The sequence below is a fragment of the Rhincodon typus genome, chromosome 22 (assembly GCF_021869965.1).
Source record: "Rhincodon typus isolate 14 chromosome 22, sRhiTyp1.1, whole genome shotgun sequence".
Classification (NCBI taxonomy): Eukaryota; Metazoa; Chordata; class Chondrichthyes; order Orectolobiformes; family Rhincodontidae; genus Rhincodon; species Rhincodon typus.
In genome coordinates, this window is record NC_063353.1 from 2,395,164 (window position 1) to 2,412,665 (window position 17,502).

General features: G+C 41.4%; 1 protein-coding gene across 1 annotated transcript in view; it reads left to right on the forward strand.

Annotated features, from left to right (window-relative positions):
• lta4h (leukotriene A4 hydrolase) overlaps nt 1-17,502 on the forward strand; it is a 45,766-nt gene that overhangs the window by 843 nt on the left and 27,421 nt on the right. The window contains exons 2-5 of the mRNA XM_020510250.2: nt 4,365-4,495; nt 9,141-9,261; nt 13,839-13,907; nt 16,075-16,179. Coding sequence (XP_020365839.2) covers nt 4,365-4,495; nt 9,141-9,261; nt 13,839-13,907; nt 16,075-16,179 — 426 coding nt within the window. The remainder of the gene's footprint in view (nt 1-4,364; nt 4,496-9,140; nt 9,262-13,838; nt 13,908-16,074; nt 16,180-17,502) is intronic.

The following is a 17,502-nucleotide window of genomic DNA, read 5'->3' on the forward strand; positions in this document are numbered from 1 at the left end:
CCTGGGGGCATTTGTGACGGGGGGGGGAGAGGGGAGGGGAGGGGAGGGGAAGAGACCTGGGGGCACTTGTGACGGGCTTGCCTCTCCATTGGCATGGATAGTGAATTGTACTTGATTTGGTACTGTGATGCTTGACAAATTTACCTTTTTGCACTGAGTCAAAATGGAATTGAAAGCCAGTTGAATGTTTGTCAAAGCAAAATTTGGGTGGGCTGCCACACATATAAGACAAGCAACAGCCTGACATGGTCAAATTCCAATCCTTCAGCTGATGTTTCCTAATCCTCCATCGCTACATTCTGATATGTCCAGTACCACTATCACAACAGACCCAGCTCAGAGATGCCAGTACCCCTTGAAACTAAGCAGCAGTGGGAGTCGTCAACATTGACTCTGGATTACCATTAAACTCAGAGCATCAGGTCAAACATGAGTAAGGTTACCTCATGCTAATCGATTGCTCCTACCCTTCCTCAGCTTATGATCAGAATAGAACAGGATGTGATGGCATGGTTGTAATGTCACTGATATAGCAATCCAAAATCTCAGAATAATCTGTGTAAATGGGTTCATGTCCCACCATGGCATATAGTGAAATATGATTTCAAAGAAGGCTCTTATTGCCACAGTGGTAGCAAGCCTACCTCTGGGCCAAACTGTCCAGCCTCAAGATCTATTCCTCCAAATGTGTCATAACATGTCTGCACAAGTTGATTAAAAATATCTATGAATCAGTATGCCACTTGGAAGCACTGAAGGTGGAGTGGGCATAGAACATTGTCTAAGACCAAGAGTGGCTTGGTAGTGGTACTTCTGTCAGACAAGGCTGTTGGCAAGGGTACCAATGTGGGTTATGAGAAATAAACTTATTTTAGCTAGTTTTTACTGATCTACCTGTTGCAGAGGCATCTGTCCATGACAGTAATGGATGAAGTGACCACTGAACAGTTCTGGTGGAGATGAATTCCTGCTTTTACACTGAGGATGAGAGTGTGGTTGTGTGATATTATTACTATGCTAAATGGAGTAGATTCAAATCAAATCCAATGGTGCCGTCAAGCTAGATGGCTAACCCTGATTCAACGAAGGGTGTACAAGAGTATGGCAGGAGCAACGCTCTAAAACTGGGGGCTAATCTGATGTAACAACAACACAGGATTACTGACATGCTGACTAGCAGTATGAGTTCATTCCAGGCTATTTCCTTTAAATCCCTAGCCTCTGATGGCAGAACCTAAAGAGTGTAAGTAGTAAGTCTCAAATGGATGGTCCATTTTAGCCTCCTGAGAACCTCAACATCACAGAACCAAGTCGGTTTGATTCACTCCACTTATGAAGAAATGACTGAATGCACTAGATGCAACAGAGATACTGCGCCATGCTAACATGCCGGTTATGGTGCTGAAGAAAGGGGTTTCGGAAATTACTTTATTCACTATGCAAGCTACATGAAAAAATGTCTGGGTGTGTCCTGTTCAATAAAAGCACGAGAAATTCAACCAGGGCAGTAACTGCCCCATCAGCCAGTTCTTGAAGATCAGCAAAAGTAATGGGAGATATCAACAGTTGAGATCCCTGAACGCCTTCGAGTATGCAGCATAGTGTGGTAGGAGCGAAATGCAATCACTACTTACAGTGCAATCTACTATTTGCATTGATGTAGCACCTTTTAACATGGAAGCACCTTGGGATGTTTTTCTCAGTAATGTTGTCAAACAAATTTGCTGAAAGACGTAGATATTAGAAAAGGTAATCAAAGATTAGTTTGGCGATGGATATCTTAAAAGAGGAGACCAAAGTGAAATAGTTTAATAAAAGATGTGACAGATAAGTGTCTGTGTCCAGGTAATATGGCAGCACTTGATTATTACCACTTCTGTAGTTTTATGCGATAACATAATTGCTAAATTTAACTTAGAGTCATAGAGATGGACAGCATGGAAACAGACCCTTTGGTTTGACATCCATGCTGACCAGATACCCTAAATTAATCCAGTCCCATTTGCCAGCGTTTAGCCCGTATCCCTCTAACCCTTCCTATTTATATATCCATACAGATGCCTTTTAAATGTTGTAATTGGACCAGTCTCCACTACTTCGTTTGGCAGCTCATTCCATGCACACCATCCTCTGTGTGAAAAAGCTAGGTCCCTTTTAAATCTTTCACCTCTTGCCTTAAACTTATGCCCTCTAATTTTGGACCCCCTACCCTGGGGAAAAGACCTTGACTATTCACCCTATCCATGCCCCTCTAGATTTTATAAGCTCTGATGCTCCAGGGAAAATAGCCCCAGACTATTCAGCCTCTCCCTGTAGCTCAAACCTCCAACCCTGGCAACATCCTTGTAAATCATTTCTGAACCCTTTCAAGTTTCATAACATTTTTCCTATAGCAGGGAAATCAGAATTTAATGCAGTGTTCCAAAAGTGGCCTAACCATAGTCTGGTACAACTGCAACATCACCTCCCAACTCGTATGCGCAATGCACTGACCAATAAAGGCAAGCATACCAAATGCCGCCTTCACCACCCTGTCTACCTGGGACTCCACTTTCAAGGAACTATGAATCTTTGTTCGGCAGCACTCCCTAGGACCTTACCATTCAGTGCATAAGTCCTGCACTGATTTGCCCTCGCAAAATGTGGCACCTCACATTTAACTAGATTAAACTCTATCTGCAAATTATCAGCCCATTGACCCATCTGATCAAGATCGCATTGTACTTTGAGATAATCTTCTTCACTGTCCACTATACCACCAATTTTGATTTCATCTGTAAACCTACTAACCATACTTCCTATATTCACATCCAAATCATTTATATAAATGACAAACTTGCAGCTCAATAGTAAATTTATAATAGGATTGGTAGCTGAACTCTTATAAAATTAAACAGTCTTAACACCCAGGATCAAGCTTTAGACATTGTTCGTTTGAGACCAATTTTTTTAATGCATTAAAACAGATATTTTTCTGACTCTTGTGGTTGGTTACCCTGAATTTAAATCTTGGAACAAATGGCGTTACTCCAGCTGAATGGAAAACTTTGTGAATGTTTGTAGCAAAATTAAGCCGTGAAAGTCATTGAGCTACTTTGGCAAATCAATTCCTGTACAGAACCTTGGTATGTGGACTTTGATATGTCATGATAATTACATCCGAATGTTGCTGATATGGAATTGAGGGTAAATAATGTTGTTTAAAAAAAATCATCTGCAATTTATTATCCCTTTCCTCGTCCTGATAAACGGTTGCTGTTGAAACGCTGCCACTGCTAACTTTGCTTAATTTATTTCTAAAAATGAGCATGTATTTCTACCATTGCTTTCTTTTCCAATTTTCACTTCCATTCTAAAGACAGAAATTTTACCTGTAGTTTCTTTTCTGTATAAGATATATATAGATTTGTACTCATGTGAAAGAATTAGTTACAATATCATATCTAAAAAAAAGGATTTGTAGTTTTTGTTAACCTTGCAAACAAAGGAAATCTTGTATTTGAGCACTATACTTACAAATTGAAGATTTTTGTTTTTTTTTAATTCATTGACAAGTTGCGGAGGTCACTGGCCAAGCCAGTGTTTATTACCCACCCCTAATTGTCCAGACGGCAGGTGAGAGTCAACCGCATTGATATGGGTCTGGAGTCGCATGTAGACCAGACCAGACTTGGGGGAGGCGATGGCCCGGTGGTATTATTGCTAGACAATTAATCCAGAGATCCAGGTAATGTTCTGAGTACCCACAGCAGCAGATGGTGGAATTTGAATTCAATAAAAAAAATCTGAAATTAAAAGTCTAATGATGACTATGGATCCATTGTCAATTATTGAAAAAACCCAACAGGTTCACTAATGACTTAAGGAGGGAAACCTGCCAACCTTACCTGGTCTGGCCTATATGTGACTCCAGACCCACAGCAATGTGGTTGACTCTCAACAGCTTTCTGGGCAATTAGGGATTGGCAATAAATGCTGGTCCAGCCAGCAATGCCATCATCCCGGGATGAACAAAAAAAAACAAGAAAGAATGGCAGATTTCTTTCCCTAAAAGGACATAAGTGAACTAGATGGGTTTTCCAACAATCAGCAGCAGTTTCACTGTCATCATTAGACACTTAATACTAGATTTTTTTTTTATTGAATTCAATTTCCACCACCTGCCATGGTGGGATTTGAATCTGGGTTCCCACAACATTACCTGAGTCTCTGGATTAATAGTCTAGTTATCATATCGCTAGGATATCACCTCCCCAGTTATGTAGTTACAACCATGCTTTCAGCTTTTATGGCTTAATATATCTGCATCACTATTAAGCTGATTTAGCTGGTACATAACTGTGATTATTATACTTTATTTACAGATCTTGGATACAAGAGACCTTAAAATACTCAAGGCTACAGTCAATGGACAAGAAGTCAAGTTTTCACTTGGAAATAAGCACTCTTACAAAGGAACACCCTTGACGATTATTCTTCCATATAAATTGCTGCGGTATGAAGCTAAAACCTAGTAAATCTTCTTGCTTCATTTAATCCTTCAGTAATTGGTGTCAAATCTTGTTATTTAACACTAGCTAATTTCGCATAGAGTTGCTGGTGGAAGTCAAATTTTCAGATGTGGCAAGGTCAAAAGAGTGAAATAATTGGGCCAAAATTATTGGATTTACTTATTTTGAAGATGTAGAATTTGTCCTTGTGTTTATAGATTTCCATGTCTATGTTCATAATGAAACCTGCTGATAGAAAAGTTGCACCTTAACTACACCCTCCTGCCAGTGATGCTGCACCCTTATGGGTCAGATTATCTGATAACAAACTGGAATGAAGACTTTTATAATGACTCTTTCACTCAAGTTTATTTTTAAATTTATTGGTTAGCCATTCCATTTATAATTCCATTCACACCCAGATTTGTAATTTGTACATCAACTGGCATGTTTACACAGGACCAGAGATATTTTTAAAGCTATTTGTTTTCTGTCTTCTTTCACATTTGTTTTCTTTGTTATAGAAACATCTGGTTTTAACCCTTCCCTCCCCCCCCCCCCCAGTTTGTGAATTTAGTGAAAATGATGAGCTTGCCCCACACTTATTGATGCAAAATGATGAGACTGTTCCCAGCCAGTTTATATCTGTCCGCCAAGGCTTCCTAATTGGACCAGATTAACAGCCCCAGTCAGAGAACTCATATTCTATAAAGTTCACTTGGCTGACCATGTAACAAGCACCTTCCCCCATCCAACCCACCCATTCTTATTGTGATTCTTTTTGAAACTTGAATCTGTGTTTTTGATCTGGTACATATTTGATCATAACTCAACCAAAATGCTGTTGACAGTAGAAATCTGAAATAAACAGATACTAAAAAACTGAAACGTTAACTCTTTTTTTACACTTTGTATAGTGCTTATTTTTACTGGGGTAAGTATTTACAGAAGAGGCCCTTTAGCCCATCAAATCTGTACCATCAAAAATATAACCCTACCTATACAAGTCCCACTTTTTCGCACTAGGTTCATAGCCTTGAATGTATGACACTTCAAGTACTCGTCCAAGTGTTTTTTAAAGGTTGTGTGTTTACCACTTCAACTACCCTCCTTGGCGGTGCATTCCAGACCCCTTACCACCAAAAGGCTTTTCCTCCAATCCCTTCTAAACCTCCTGTGTTTCACTTTAAAATTATGCACTGTTGTTACAGACCCTTCAACTAAGGAGCACAGTTGCTTTCTATTCACCCTGCCCATGAACCTCAATCTTATGCATCTCTAACAGTTCCCCCGTAGCCTTTGCTGTTCCAAAGAAAACAACCCAAGCTTATTCCAACCTCCCTTCATAGCTAAAGTGTTCCATTCCAGGCAACATCCTGGTGAATCTACTTTGCGCCACCTCCAGTGCAGTTGCTTCCACCCTATAAGTGTGGTTACCGGAACTGCACACACTCCAGCTGTAGCCTAACCAAAGTTCTGTACAGTTCCAACCTGGACTCCCTCTGCCCCCATAATCTTTGCCACAACTGACAAAGGCATATGTCCCATATATCATCTTACCTACCCTATTAACCTGTCCTATCGCCTTCAGGGATCTGTGACAAGAACCCCAAGATTCCTCAGCTTCCTAGTGTCTTGCCATTTATTGAGTACTGAATATTCCGAGATACCCAAGGTTCTCTGGGCCTACATTTTACCCTAAGGGAACCTGTTGGCCCTGTACTCATCCCAGCACTCTCTTGAATGCCTCCCACTACTCTGCTGTAGATTCACCCTCCAACAGTTGTACTAGTCTATTTTGGCCAGATTATGCCTTATTTTAATAAAATGTGCCTTACCCCAATCCTTTTTTTGCAGACCATCTTTCTCCTTTCATGTAAGAAGCTTAAAATTTACAGCATTGTGCTCGCTGTCACTGAAATGCTCCTCCGCAATCACCTTGAGCTTCTTGCCCCAGAATTCAGACCAGGGTTGCACTGTTCCTTGTAGGATCATTTACATATTGATGGAAAAGTCTGTCCTGTATGCATTTAAAAACATCTGCCCCACTAAACCTTTTATACTGTGATTATCCCAATTAATATTGGAGTAGTTGAAATCCCCTAACATAATTACCCGATTTATTATTTTTAATTGCCTTAGTGAATTGACTACATATCTGCTCTTCAACTGACTATTGAGTGGGAGCCTATGATACACTCCTAACAGTGGACTGCCCCCTTTTTATTTCTAAATTCAAATCTCAAGGTCTCATTTGACAACCCTTCCAAGATATTATCCTTTCTTACTACAGTAACTGACTCTTTAATAATGCAACACGTCTCCACTTCCACACACTCCCCTGTCCTGCCTGAAGGTCCTAAGTTGCCAATCTTGTCTTCGCATAACCACATTCCTGGCAACAATATTGTAATTCCATGTGTCCATCAGTGCTCCTAAGTCATCTGTCTTACCTTTAGTACTCCTGGCATTAAAGTAGTGGACATTCAACCTTGCCTTATTCCCTTGAGGCATCACATGGCTGAATTCACTCTTCTTCGGTTCCTTTTATAAGTTATGCTGTGGCACTGTTGAACTAATGCATCGTGACATCTGTTCCTGCTGAATTATCTCCTCCCAATAGCACTAGCATGCTGCAAGGGTGTTACTCCCATTCTGTTCAAGTACAGACCATCCCCGTTGTAGAGGTCCCACCTTCTCCAGAAACGTACCAGTGATCCAGGAATCTAAAAATCTTCCTCCTGCACTAAATCTTGAGTCGCACATTCATCTGCTCTATTCTTCTGTGGACTATTATGGACTGGTCAGTGGACTAGTTAATCCAGAGACCTAGGGTTAATGCTGTAAAACCACTGTGTGACATGAATGCCAATATTTCCTATTCTCCCCTCCTTTTGAGTTCAGAAGGATGAGGAATTAAGAAATTTAAAATGATTAAAAAGTAGTTTCATGAAGTAAAGATGGAGAAATTAATGTGCAATCAAACATGCCTTCCATGTTACTGGGGCACCTCCAATTAGCACCTGTATTAGTTTTGAAGCATTCACTCCAGTGATTGAAGGCACTTAATTTTATGCACAGCAAAATGTGATAATTTGTTGGATAATCTATTTTAATTTTGACAAAGGAGCAGGTATTTTTCATGAAGAGCGCTCTCACTTCTCTAGATAGTGCCAGTGATGTCACAGTGTGGAGCTAGAGGAGCACAGCAGGCCAGGCAGCATCATAGGAACAGGAAAGCTGACGTTTCGGGTCGGGACCCTTCTTCAGAAATGGGGGAGGAGTGGGAGCTCTGAAATAAATAGAGAAAGGTGGGGTGATGATAGGTGAGTGCAGGTAGGCAATGGTGGGGGTTGGTCAGTGAGGTGGGAGGAGCAGGTAGGTGGGAGAGAAGATGGACAGGTCAAGGAGGCGGGGATGAGAGGGAGGGTTGGTTATGGGATGAGGCCGGGGGTGGGGAGATTTTGAAGCTAATAAAGTCCATATTGAGATCATTTGGGTTGTAGGCTCCCAAGGCGGAATGTGAGGTGCTGCTCCTCCAGTTTCCGGGTGGCGTCATTGTGACACTGGAGGATGGTCATGTCGTCCAGGGAGTGGGAGGGGGAGTTGAAGTGGTTCGCGACTGGAAGATGTTGTCGTTTGTCACAAACCGAGTGCAGGTGCTCTACAAAATGGTCTCCGAGCCTCCGCTTGGTCTCACCGATGTAGACGAGGCCACCATGCAATAGACCATGTTAGCGGATGTGCAGGTGAACATCTGTCTGATGTGGAATTTTTTTTGGGGCCGGGGATGGAGGTGAGGGGGGAGGTATCGGGGCAGGTTCAGCACTTTCTGCGGTTGCAGGGAAAGGTGCCGGGTGTGGTGGGGCTAGTGGGGAGTGTGGAGTGGACGAGGGAGATATGGAGACAGTGGTCCCTCCAGAAAGCAGATAGGGGTGGGGAGGGAAATATATCCTTGGTTGTGGGGTCAGATTGCAGGTGGCGGAAGTGGCGGAGAATGATGCGTTGAATCCGGAGGATAGTGGGGTGATACGTGAGGACCAGGGGGATTCTGTCTTTGTTTTTGTTGCGGGGAGAGAGTGTGAGGGCTGAGGTGTAGGAAACGCAAGAGTTGCGGTTGAGAGCGTTTTCGACCACTGAAGGGATGAAGTTGCGGTCCTGGAAAGACGAGGACATCTGGGATGTTTGGGAGAGGAATGCCTCATCTTGGGAGCAGATGTGGTGGAGGCGGAGGAATTGGCAGTAGGGGATCGCAGTGTAACTGGCACAATCCCCCACCTCTTCCTCCGCTAAATCGATGAATGTATCGGCGCCACCTCGTGCTCCCACGAGGAGCTCAAACAGTTCATCAACTTTACCAACACTTTTCACCCCAACCTCAAATTCACCTGGACCATCTCTGATACCTCTTTCTCCTTCCTAAACCTCTTTGTCTCCATCTCTGGTGACCACCTCGAAACTGATGTCTATTTCAAGCCCACCGACTCCCACAGCTACCTAGACTACACCTCCTCTCGCCCACCTTCCTGCAAGAACGCAATCCCCTACTCAAGGGATGTTCAGGTCTATATGCCTTGTATTACACTATTGGAGGATTGATGTAGGACTGTTGGTGTGCGGTATTGATTTGTACAATTTCTAACTTTACAGGGGCCAGCAAACAGTGGTGGAGGTTACTTATGAGACATCACCAGAAGCTTCAGCTTTGCAGTGGCTCACTGCTGAGCAAACAGCTGGGAAGAAGCACCCATACTTGTTTAGCCAATGTCAGGTACAACAGTTAGAATACCTGACTTTTTTTTAAGTTACAATCTTGCAATGGACTTTTCTGTGTGTTTGACTGCAGTTGACATTTGTGTTAACAGTTAGAATATGCTTGAACAATTTTCCAAACTCTGTTGGTTTGCCCTATACTACTCATAATTGGTTTTGAAGAGAATTTTACTCAGACCTTGGAACAGCAATCAATCTGGAAATTAGTAAAAATCTCTAGTGCATCATTGCTGCTGAGTTTGACTTCGGCATTTTATTGGGAATAATTGAAAATGCTTTAATAAGATCATTAGGAATAGGAGTAGGTCGTTTGGCCCCTCGAGCCTGCTTTGCCATTCAAAAGGAACATAGCTGATCGGACATACTTCATGCCCGTTTTCCTGCATTATCCCTGTAACCCTTGATTCCCCTACTGATCGAAAATCTATCTATCTCGGCCTTTAAGACACTGCCCTCACGGGTCTCTCTGGCAAGGTGTTCAAAACAACTCCATTCACTGACAGAAGAAATTTATCCTCATCTCAGTCTTAAAATGGTGCCTCTTTATTTCAAGTTAATTAAACCGAGGGCACCTTTTTTTTGTATGCATAAATGTCAAATGCTCAAATCTGATTTAAAATGTTTCACTAATGAACTTTCTTTCCTGACTTAAAAAATTAGTTTTATGGATTGGCTGGGAGCCTTTGTTGATCAGAATTTATTGTTGGACGTGCACAAATAATCTGTACTAGTTGGTAATTCTGTATTAGCACCGTTACCGCAATGCTATTGTGAAATATCTAATTCCGGCATGCATGCATGCTCTGCCTTGGAACTGTCTTTCTAAATTACATTGTTTTAAATTATCTGATTGTATGCATTTCAACAATATCACTGAATTAATGCTTTTAAAGTAATGAAGGGTAGATCCCAAGGCATCTTTCATGTCCAATTTAACACCAAGTCACAGAATATTTTAGGCAGATGTCTCGGTGTTTGGTCAAAGAAGTAGAATTTAATGAACAACTTGAAGGAAAGAAAAGAGGTCTTTTGAAGAGGAGTGTGATGGGTAGGAATTGCAGATCACAGGGTATTGACTTCTGAAGTCATGGCTGCCAGTAGTGGAATGATAAAAACAGGGGAGTTCGAGGGCCAGAATTGGCAAAACTAGGCAATCTTGGGGTAGTGAAGTCCCTCCTTCACATTGAGAACAACCTCCATCGTGTTGTGTGGCACTATCACCATGCTAAATGGTACAGACTTCGCACAGATCCAGCAACTCAAGATTGGGCATCCATGAGGTGCTGTGGGCCATCAACAGCAGCAGAATTGTACTCCAGCACAATCTGCAACCTCGTGGCCCGGCATAAACCACACTCAACCATTACCATAAAGCCAGGGGATCAATCCTGGTTCAATGGAGAGTGCAGGAGGGCATGCCGGGAGGAGCACCAGTCATAACTGAAGATGAGGTATCAACCTGGTGAAGCCACCAAACAGGACTACTTGCACACCAAACAGCGAAAGCAGCAAGTGATAGATAGAGCTAAGCAAACCCACAACCAATGGATCAGAGCTAACCTCTGCAGTCATGCCACATCCAGTCATGAATGGTAGTGGACAATTAAACAACTCACTGGAGGAGAAGACTCCAGAAATATCCCCATCGTCAATGATGGAAAAGCCCAGCACATCAGTGCAAAAGATAAGGCTGAGGTACTTGCAGCGATCTTCAGCCAGAAGTGCCGAGTGGATAATCCATCTCGGCCTCCTCCAGTGTTTCCCAGCATTACAGATACCAGTCTTCAGCCAATTTGATTCATTCCATGTGATATAAAGAAACAGTTGGAGACACTGGATACTGCAAAGGCAATGGGCCCTGACAACATTCCGGCAATAGTACTGAGGACTTGTGCTCCAGAACTTGCCGCTCCCCTAGCCAAGCTGTTCCAGTTACAACACTGGTATCTACCCGACAATGTGGAAAATTTCCCAAATATGTCCTGTACACAAAAAGCAGGACAAATCCAACCCAGCAAATTACCGCCCCATCAGTCTCCTCTTGATCATCAGTAAAGTGATGGAAGGTGTCATCAACAGTACTATCAAGCAGCACCTACTCAGTAATAATCTGCTCGGTGACGCCCAGTTTGGGTTACGCCAGGACCACTCAGCTCCTGATCTCATTACAGCCTTGGTTCAAACATGGGCAAAAGAGCTGAATTCCAGAGGTGAGATGAGAGTGACAGCCCTTGATATCAAGGCTGCATTCGACAGAGTGTGGCATCAAGGAGCCCTGGCAAAACTGGAATCAATGGGTATCGGGGGCAAACACTCCAGTGGTTGGAATCATACCTGACACATAGGAAGGTGGTCGTGGTTGTGGGAGGTCAATCATCTCCGCTCCAGGACATCTGTGCAGGAGTTCCTCAGGGTAGTGTTCTCGGCCCAACCAACTTCAGCTGCTTCATCAATGACCTTCCCTCCATTAGAAGGTCAGAAGTGGGGATGTTCGCCGATGATTGTACAATGTTCAGCACCACTCGTGACTCCTCAGATACTGAAGCAGTCCACGTCCATATGCAACAAGATCTGGACCATATCCAGGCTTGGGCTGACAAGTGGCAAGTGACATTTGCACCACACAAATGTCAGGCTATGACCATCACCAATAAGAGACAGTCTAACCACCGCCCCTTGACATTCAGTGGTGCTACCATCACTGAATCCCCCACTATCAACATTCTGCGGGTTACCATTGACCAGAAAGTCAACTGGACTCACCACATTAACATAGTGGCTACAAAAGCAGGCCAGAAGCTGGGAATACTGCGGTGAGTAACTCACCTCCTGACTCCTCAAAGCCAGTCCCACCATCTACAAGGCACAAGTCAGGAGTGTGACGGAATACTCTCTACTTGCCTGGATGAGTGCAGCCCCAACAACACTCAAGAAGCTTGACGCCATCCAGGACAAAGCAGCCTGCTTGATTGACACTACATCCACAAGAATTCACTCCCCCCACCACCAATACTCAATAGCAGCAGTGTGTACTTTCCACAAGATGCACTGCAGAAATTCACCAAAGATCCTCAGACAGCACCTTCCAAACCCACAACCACTTCCATCTAGAAGGACAAGGGCAGCAAACGTGTGGCAACACCACCACCTACAAGTTCCCTTCCAAGTCACTCACCATCCTGACTTGGAAATATATCGCCGTTCCTTCACTGTCACTGGGTCAAAATCCTGGAATTCCCTCCCTAATAGCATTGTGGATCAACCCACAGCAGGAGGACTGCAGCGGTTCAAAAAGGCAACCGACCACCATCTTCTCAAGGGCAACTAGGGATAGGCAAGAAATGCTGGCCAGCCAGTGATGCCCACATCCCACAAATGAATAAGAAAAAAGCGAAGGTGCTGGAGTAAGAAACGGGAGAGTGTAACCATAGTTTGATGCTTTTAATGGCAAGGATGAGAATTTAAACATGAAGGAATTACTTAATTGCCAGTGAACCTGAGGGAGAAGGTGAGCAGAACTTGGCAAGTGTTAAGTAGAGGTTAGAGTTTTGGATGAGGCTGTTGCTGAGGCTACAGTTAGGACAGCCAGATGAAATAATCAACTCTAGAGGTCAAGCAGGGATGAAGAAAACACTTAGGGCAATGTTGGACAATGTTACTTGGCTAGAAATAGACAATCTTACAGGGAATATGTAAAGAAAGCTGGGGCAAACATGACACCAGTGTTGCAAACCATCTGTTTCAGCCCCCGAGAGGAATTGACGGCTGAGGAAGGGTTTGCAACTGAGGCAGAGATATAATGCCTTCTGTCTTCTATGTAGTTGGAAATTTTTGCTCATTTTCTAATAGATGTTAGAAAAGCAGTTTAATTTAGAGACAGTGGAGGGGATGAGACAGGTGGAAATGAGGTAGAATCGAATACCATCAGTGTACATTTAGAACATTCCTGTTCTGTGGAGAGCAGAGCAATGGAAGCTGGGTAATTGAATGTAAGTGTGGCTGAGCTAGACAAGATATTGGTTGATGGTTGAGTGTTATTGGGCACAAGCAGGAAGTAAAGTTCAGACCAAATCGGATCATCCATGATCTTGTTCCGGTTCTAAAGAGGGGTCACTGCATTCTACATTAATTCTGTTTCTCTCCAGATGCTGCTAGACCTGTTGAATTTTGCCAGCAATTTCTGTTATTATTTGTTTTAGCCATGATCTTGAATGGTGGCACTGGTTCAAGGGGCTGAATGGCCTACTCCCCTTATTTATTATGTTAATTTTCTAAAATGACCCATTTTGGGGTTCAGGGTCATTACAAACATGTGCCTTAATGACACTAGCATTAATATTAGTTATGTTGGCTCCAAGAAAGAGGCCTTCTAGTAAGTTACTGTTCGGAATCATGGCTTTGGAACTAGAGTTAACTGAATATTCTTAATCTAAAAATTGCAGAGTGAGGCTGATTTTATTTTCCCTGTTTGATCGTATAACTGATTAGGTGGTAGATTATTTATATCTATTAAAGTTGAATTTTAATGGCTGGACTGTGTGATTTTTATTGTGTTTATTTAAAATATATTTATAGGCTATACATTGCAGAAGCATGGTCCCTTGCCAGGACACACCATCTGTGAAAAGCACGTACTATGCTCGGGTATGTAACCACGTAGACCTGATAATGGAAATTAATTTCTCAAATATGACAAAGGTTGATGATTTGTTTGCCTGCATTGTTGCTAGACCAGGGCACCACAACTTTTTGCTCAGTACCTACAGATTTAAGCAGTTGTCAATTTGTGTAGAAAGAATTCACCTACATTTTGCATTTTTAAACTTTCAGTCAGCCAGTTTGTAACAGTGCTGAACTTTGTGCCTTAATTTGTATCTCCTGTTGGTTGTCAAGGTCACGTAATCTGAGCTGTAAAAGTCTCCAAGCCTGCTTCTTGTTTGACTGACAGACAGTTTCTTGGGTGTGATCGACTTTCGATGTTTTTGTTCTTTTTGACTTGCGTCATCTACCTGTCCATGCACCCTCCCAAAATATTTTCAGTCAGCCATGATCCGAAAGATAAAAGCTGACACTTGCTGAAGCTTGACAATGCTCCTTTGGCACAGATTTTACTTCCTTTAGCCTTTCACATGCTTTTTGAAACATAAAGTAGAACTGAACTTCACTTATGGGATGAAAAAGGGGAATATGTCAGTAAAGAAACATAGTGAGGATACTAGATAGTATCCAATGTGATCATTTTACCTGACTGCAGGTAATATTAAATTTTAAAATAAATTGCTTTACCACCCAAATGACCTTACTAAATATTTGACTTTTTATTTTATTCTGTATTTCACTTTGCAATTCACAATATTTTCAAATGGACCAATGCTGCTCAACAGGGGCTTCTCTTGATACTGGTATAATCTAATTTATTCCCTTCCCTCTTTTGACGCCCGTTCTTTACCATCCCTGACTCCAATTTGAGGAAGCAATCTGTTCCTAGGCAGTAACTTTGGAGCATTGAAATCAAACACCAGTAGACATATTAGAATAATCCGTGATGACATATCTGTTGGTAATTTCCCTCCTTGGTCATTCCCTCTACCTATAACACAGGGTGTGAACTAGTCTTCCTGCTGCTGTTTTGGTAGATCTGTCTACATTAATCCCACAGGCACCAAATTAGTTAAAGAGGCAATGACAGTATTGGGTGCAAGGAGAGTATAATGGTGCACAGTCACTTTTCAAAATGCAGTGGAGTCCATCATGGATTTGTTTAGCCAAATGGTCTGTTTCAATGCCATGTATCCTCTGAGTATGATTTAGAATGCCCTAGGGGGCTAGTATTTTTATCATGTATTAATGATTTTGATTTGTGTAGAAGGCTGTAATTGCAAAGTACACAAATGATTAAAACAAACCTGTAAATACCCAGAACAGTGAAGAGGCTAGGACAGATATCAGATGAAATTTAATGCAACATAGCTTGAAGAGTTTAATTTTGGAAGGAGTGATCATATAAATTTAATAGTAGTACATTTTTAAGGCAATACAAAATCAGAGATCAGTTCGTTCACATAGATAAATCTTTAAAGGCGGCAGAGCAAATTAATAAAATCTTTGGATCATATCAGGTTTTTAATTATAATTCATTTTTTTTCATAGGATGTAGAAGTTACTGGCAAGGCCAGAATTTGTTGCCCATCCCAAAGAAAGGTCCTTGTGTGTATAAATAGAGGCATCACACATACAAACAATATAATTAAGATAAACCTATCAAAAACATTAAAATGACACAAGGGTGAGAGTCTTCAGTCATGTGGGGAAGGTTTAGGGGACATTTAATGATATTCAGTCTTGAGGAATTTTGATGAAGGAAAGAGAAACTCTTTCTAGTAGCAGAAGCTCAGTAACCAGAGGATACAGATGAAATGATAGTTGACAGATCACCACAGAGGAGATGAGATTTTTATGCAGCAGGTTCTGCTCTAGAATGTACTGCCTGATGGAAACAAATTCAACAGTAACTTCCAAAGGAAAATTGGATATATCCCTGAAAAAGAAAAGAAAATCTTGCAGGGTGGTGGGCAGGGAAAGGGACTAATCAAATAGTTCCTTTAAAAAACCCCACATACATGATAGGTTGAATGGCCTCCTGTGTTGTAAGATTCCATGATTTTATTTGGAGGTTTATTTGTTAACTTTTTTACTTCAAAATTCTAACGAAACAACTACATTATTATCTGTTGTGTTTCTGTGTTTTTATTCTTTTACCATATTTTTTACTGGGATAAGTGGTCAATTGTTTTTTTTCCCCTGCATTTAGGTATCTGTTCCAAAAGAACTCGTTGCTCTTATGAGTGCGAACCATGATGGGGAGTTGGTTGATAACAAAGATGACAGCAGAAAGATTTACTGTTTTCGGCAAATGGTAAGCAAGGGATGGATGATACTTCTGTCAGGTCTTGAATGAGGTCAGAAAGTATTTTTAAAATCTATACTTCATCAATAAACTTAAAAAAATACACCTTTTCCTAATACTAATGTTTGGATCTCAGGCAAACATTACAAATTAATATCCATTATTTTTTGATTGTTATTTTTAACCCCATTCCTTGACACTTGCTTTGTGCTTGTACATCATCCACTGGGTTTGAAGGTGTTGATAGACATTAATGAATAACATGTTTTAGCCTGAAAGATATTGTTGTGGGTTATTTTTAAATTGGGTTTGGGGGAAACATGCTACAGTCTAAGTTAAAATGAAGTAAAATGCTTCTGTTTACAGACAGAAGAGGAGAAAGATAAAGGAATTCAATTTACCTCTCTGCATTGTCTGTAACACTTGGACCTCACAACAAGCTGATGGATAAATGATTAAAATATTTAATCTAAAAGTTCAGTTTGGTTGGAATTTGGACCCCAAAGTTTCCATCTGCAAAGCTTTACATGGCCCCTGTTTTCAGTATGTATGTATTGTTGTGGTGCTGGGCACTGATGAATACAACAGTAATGTTTTTTGAAGGGAATGTTTGGGACCAGAAACATTGCTGCTTTTGTGTTGTTATTCTTCTATTTAATACAATTGGCAAATGTAGTAGAAGCCTTGATGCAGTACAGAGCAAAAAACTCTAATTAAGCATTTGAGTTTTTATTTTATCCCCATTCTTAATTTTTTTTGGGTGAATGGAGTATTGCAGTAGCAGGTAGGGGACCTTGAAGTCAAAGTTCCTAGCTTTTGCTTTGCTGTCTTGATCTTTTCTTCCTTTCAGTATGACACCAAGATATGTTATGGTTATAAGAAAATGGTCAGTGTAAAAATCTATAACTTTTGTAATCTTCCTATCTGACTGTTACAGGGAGGGAGGTCGAACCCCTCTGATAATTAAATTGAAACAGAAGCCCCCAATCTGTTATGGCGGGATTAGAGGTTCCCTTCTAATAATTAAATCCGAAACACCCAGAGAAGCTCGCCTCTCCTTTATAATCTGTTAAAAAGAGTGATTAAACGAAAGAGAATCCCTGATAGTCACTTTATAAGTGACAAGTAACAATTGATTTATTTAACCCTAACAGGGAACAAATTAACAGAATTACTAACAAACCGAACAATTCCCCCTTAACTACTAACGATTCCCTAACTGAACTAAATTGCACAAGATTTAAATTCAATTGGCTCTCAATTGCTAAGTGCTTGGTCTAAATTAATTGGCTGATCCTAGCTCGTTGTAAAACATCAAAACAAGCCTAAGGT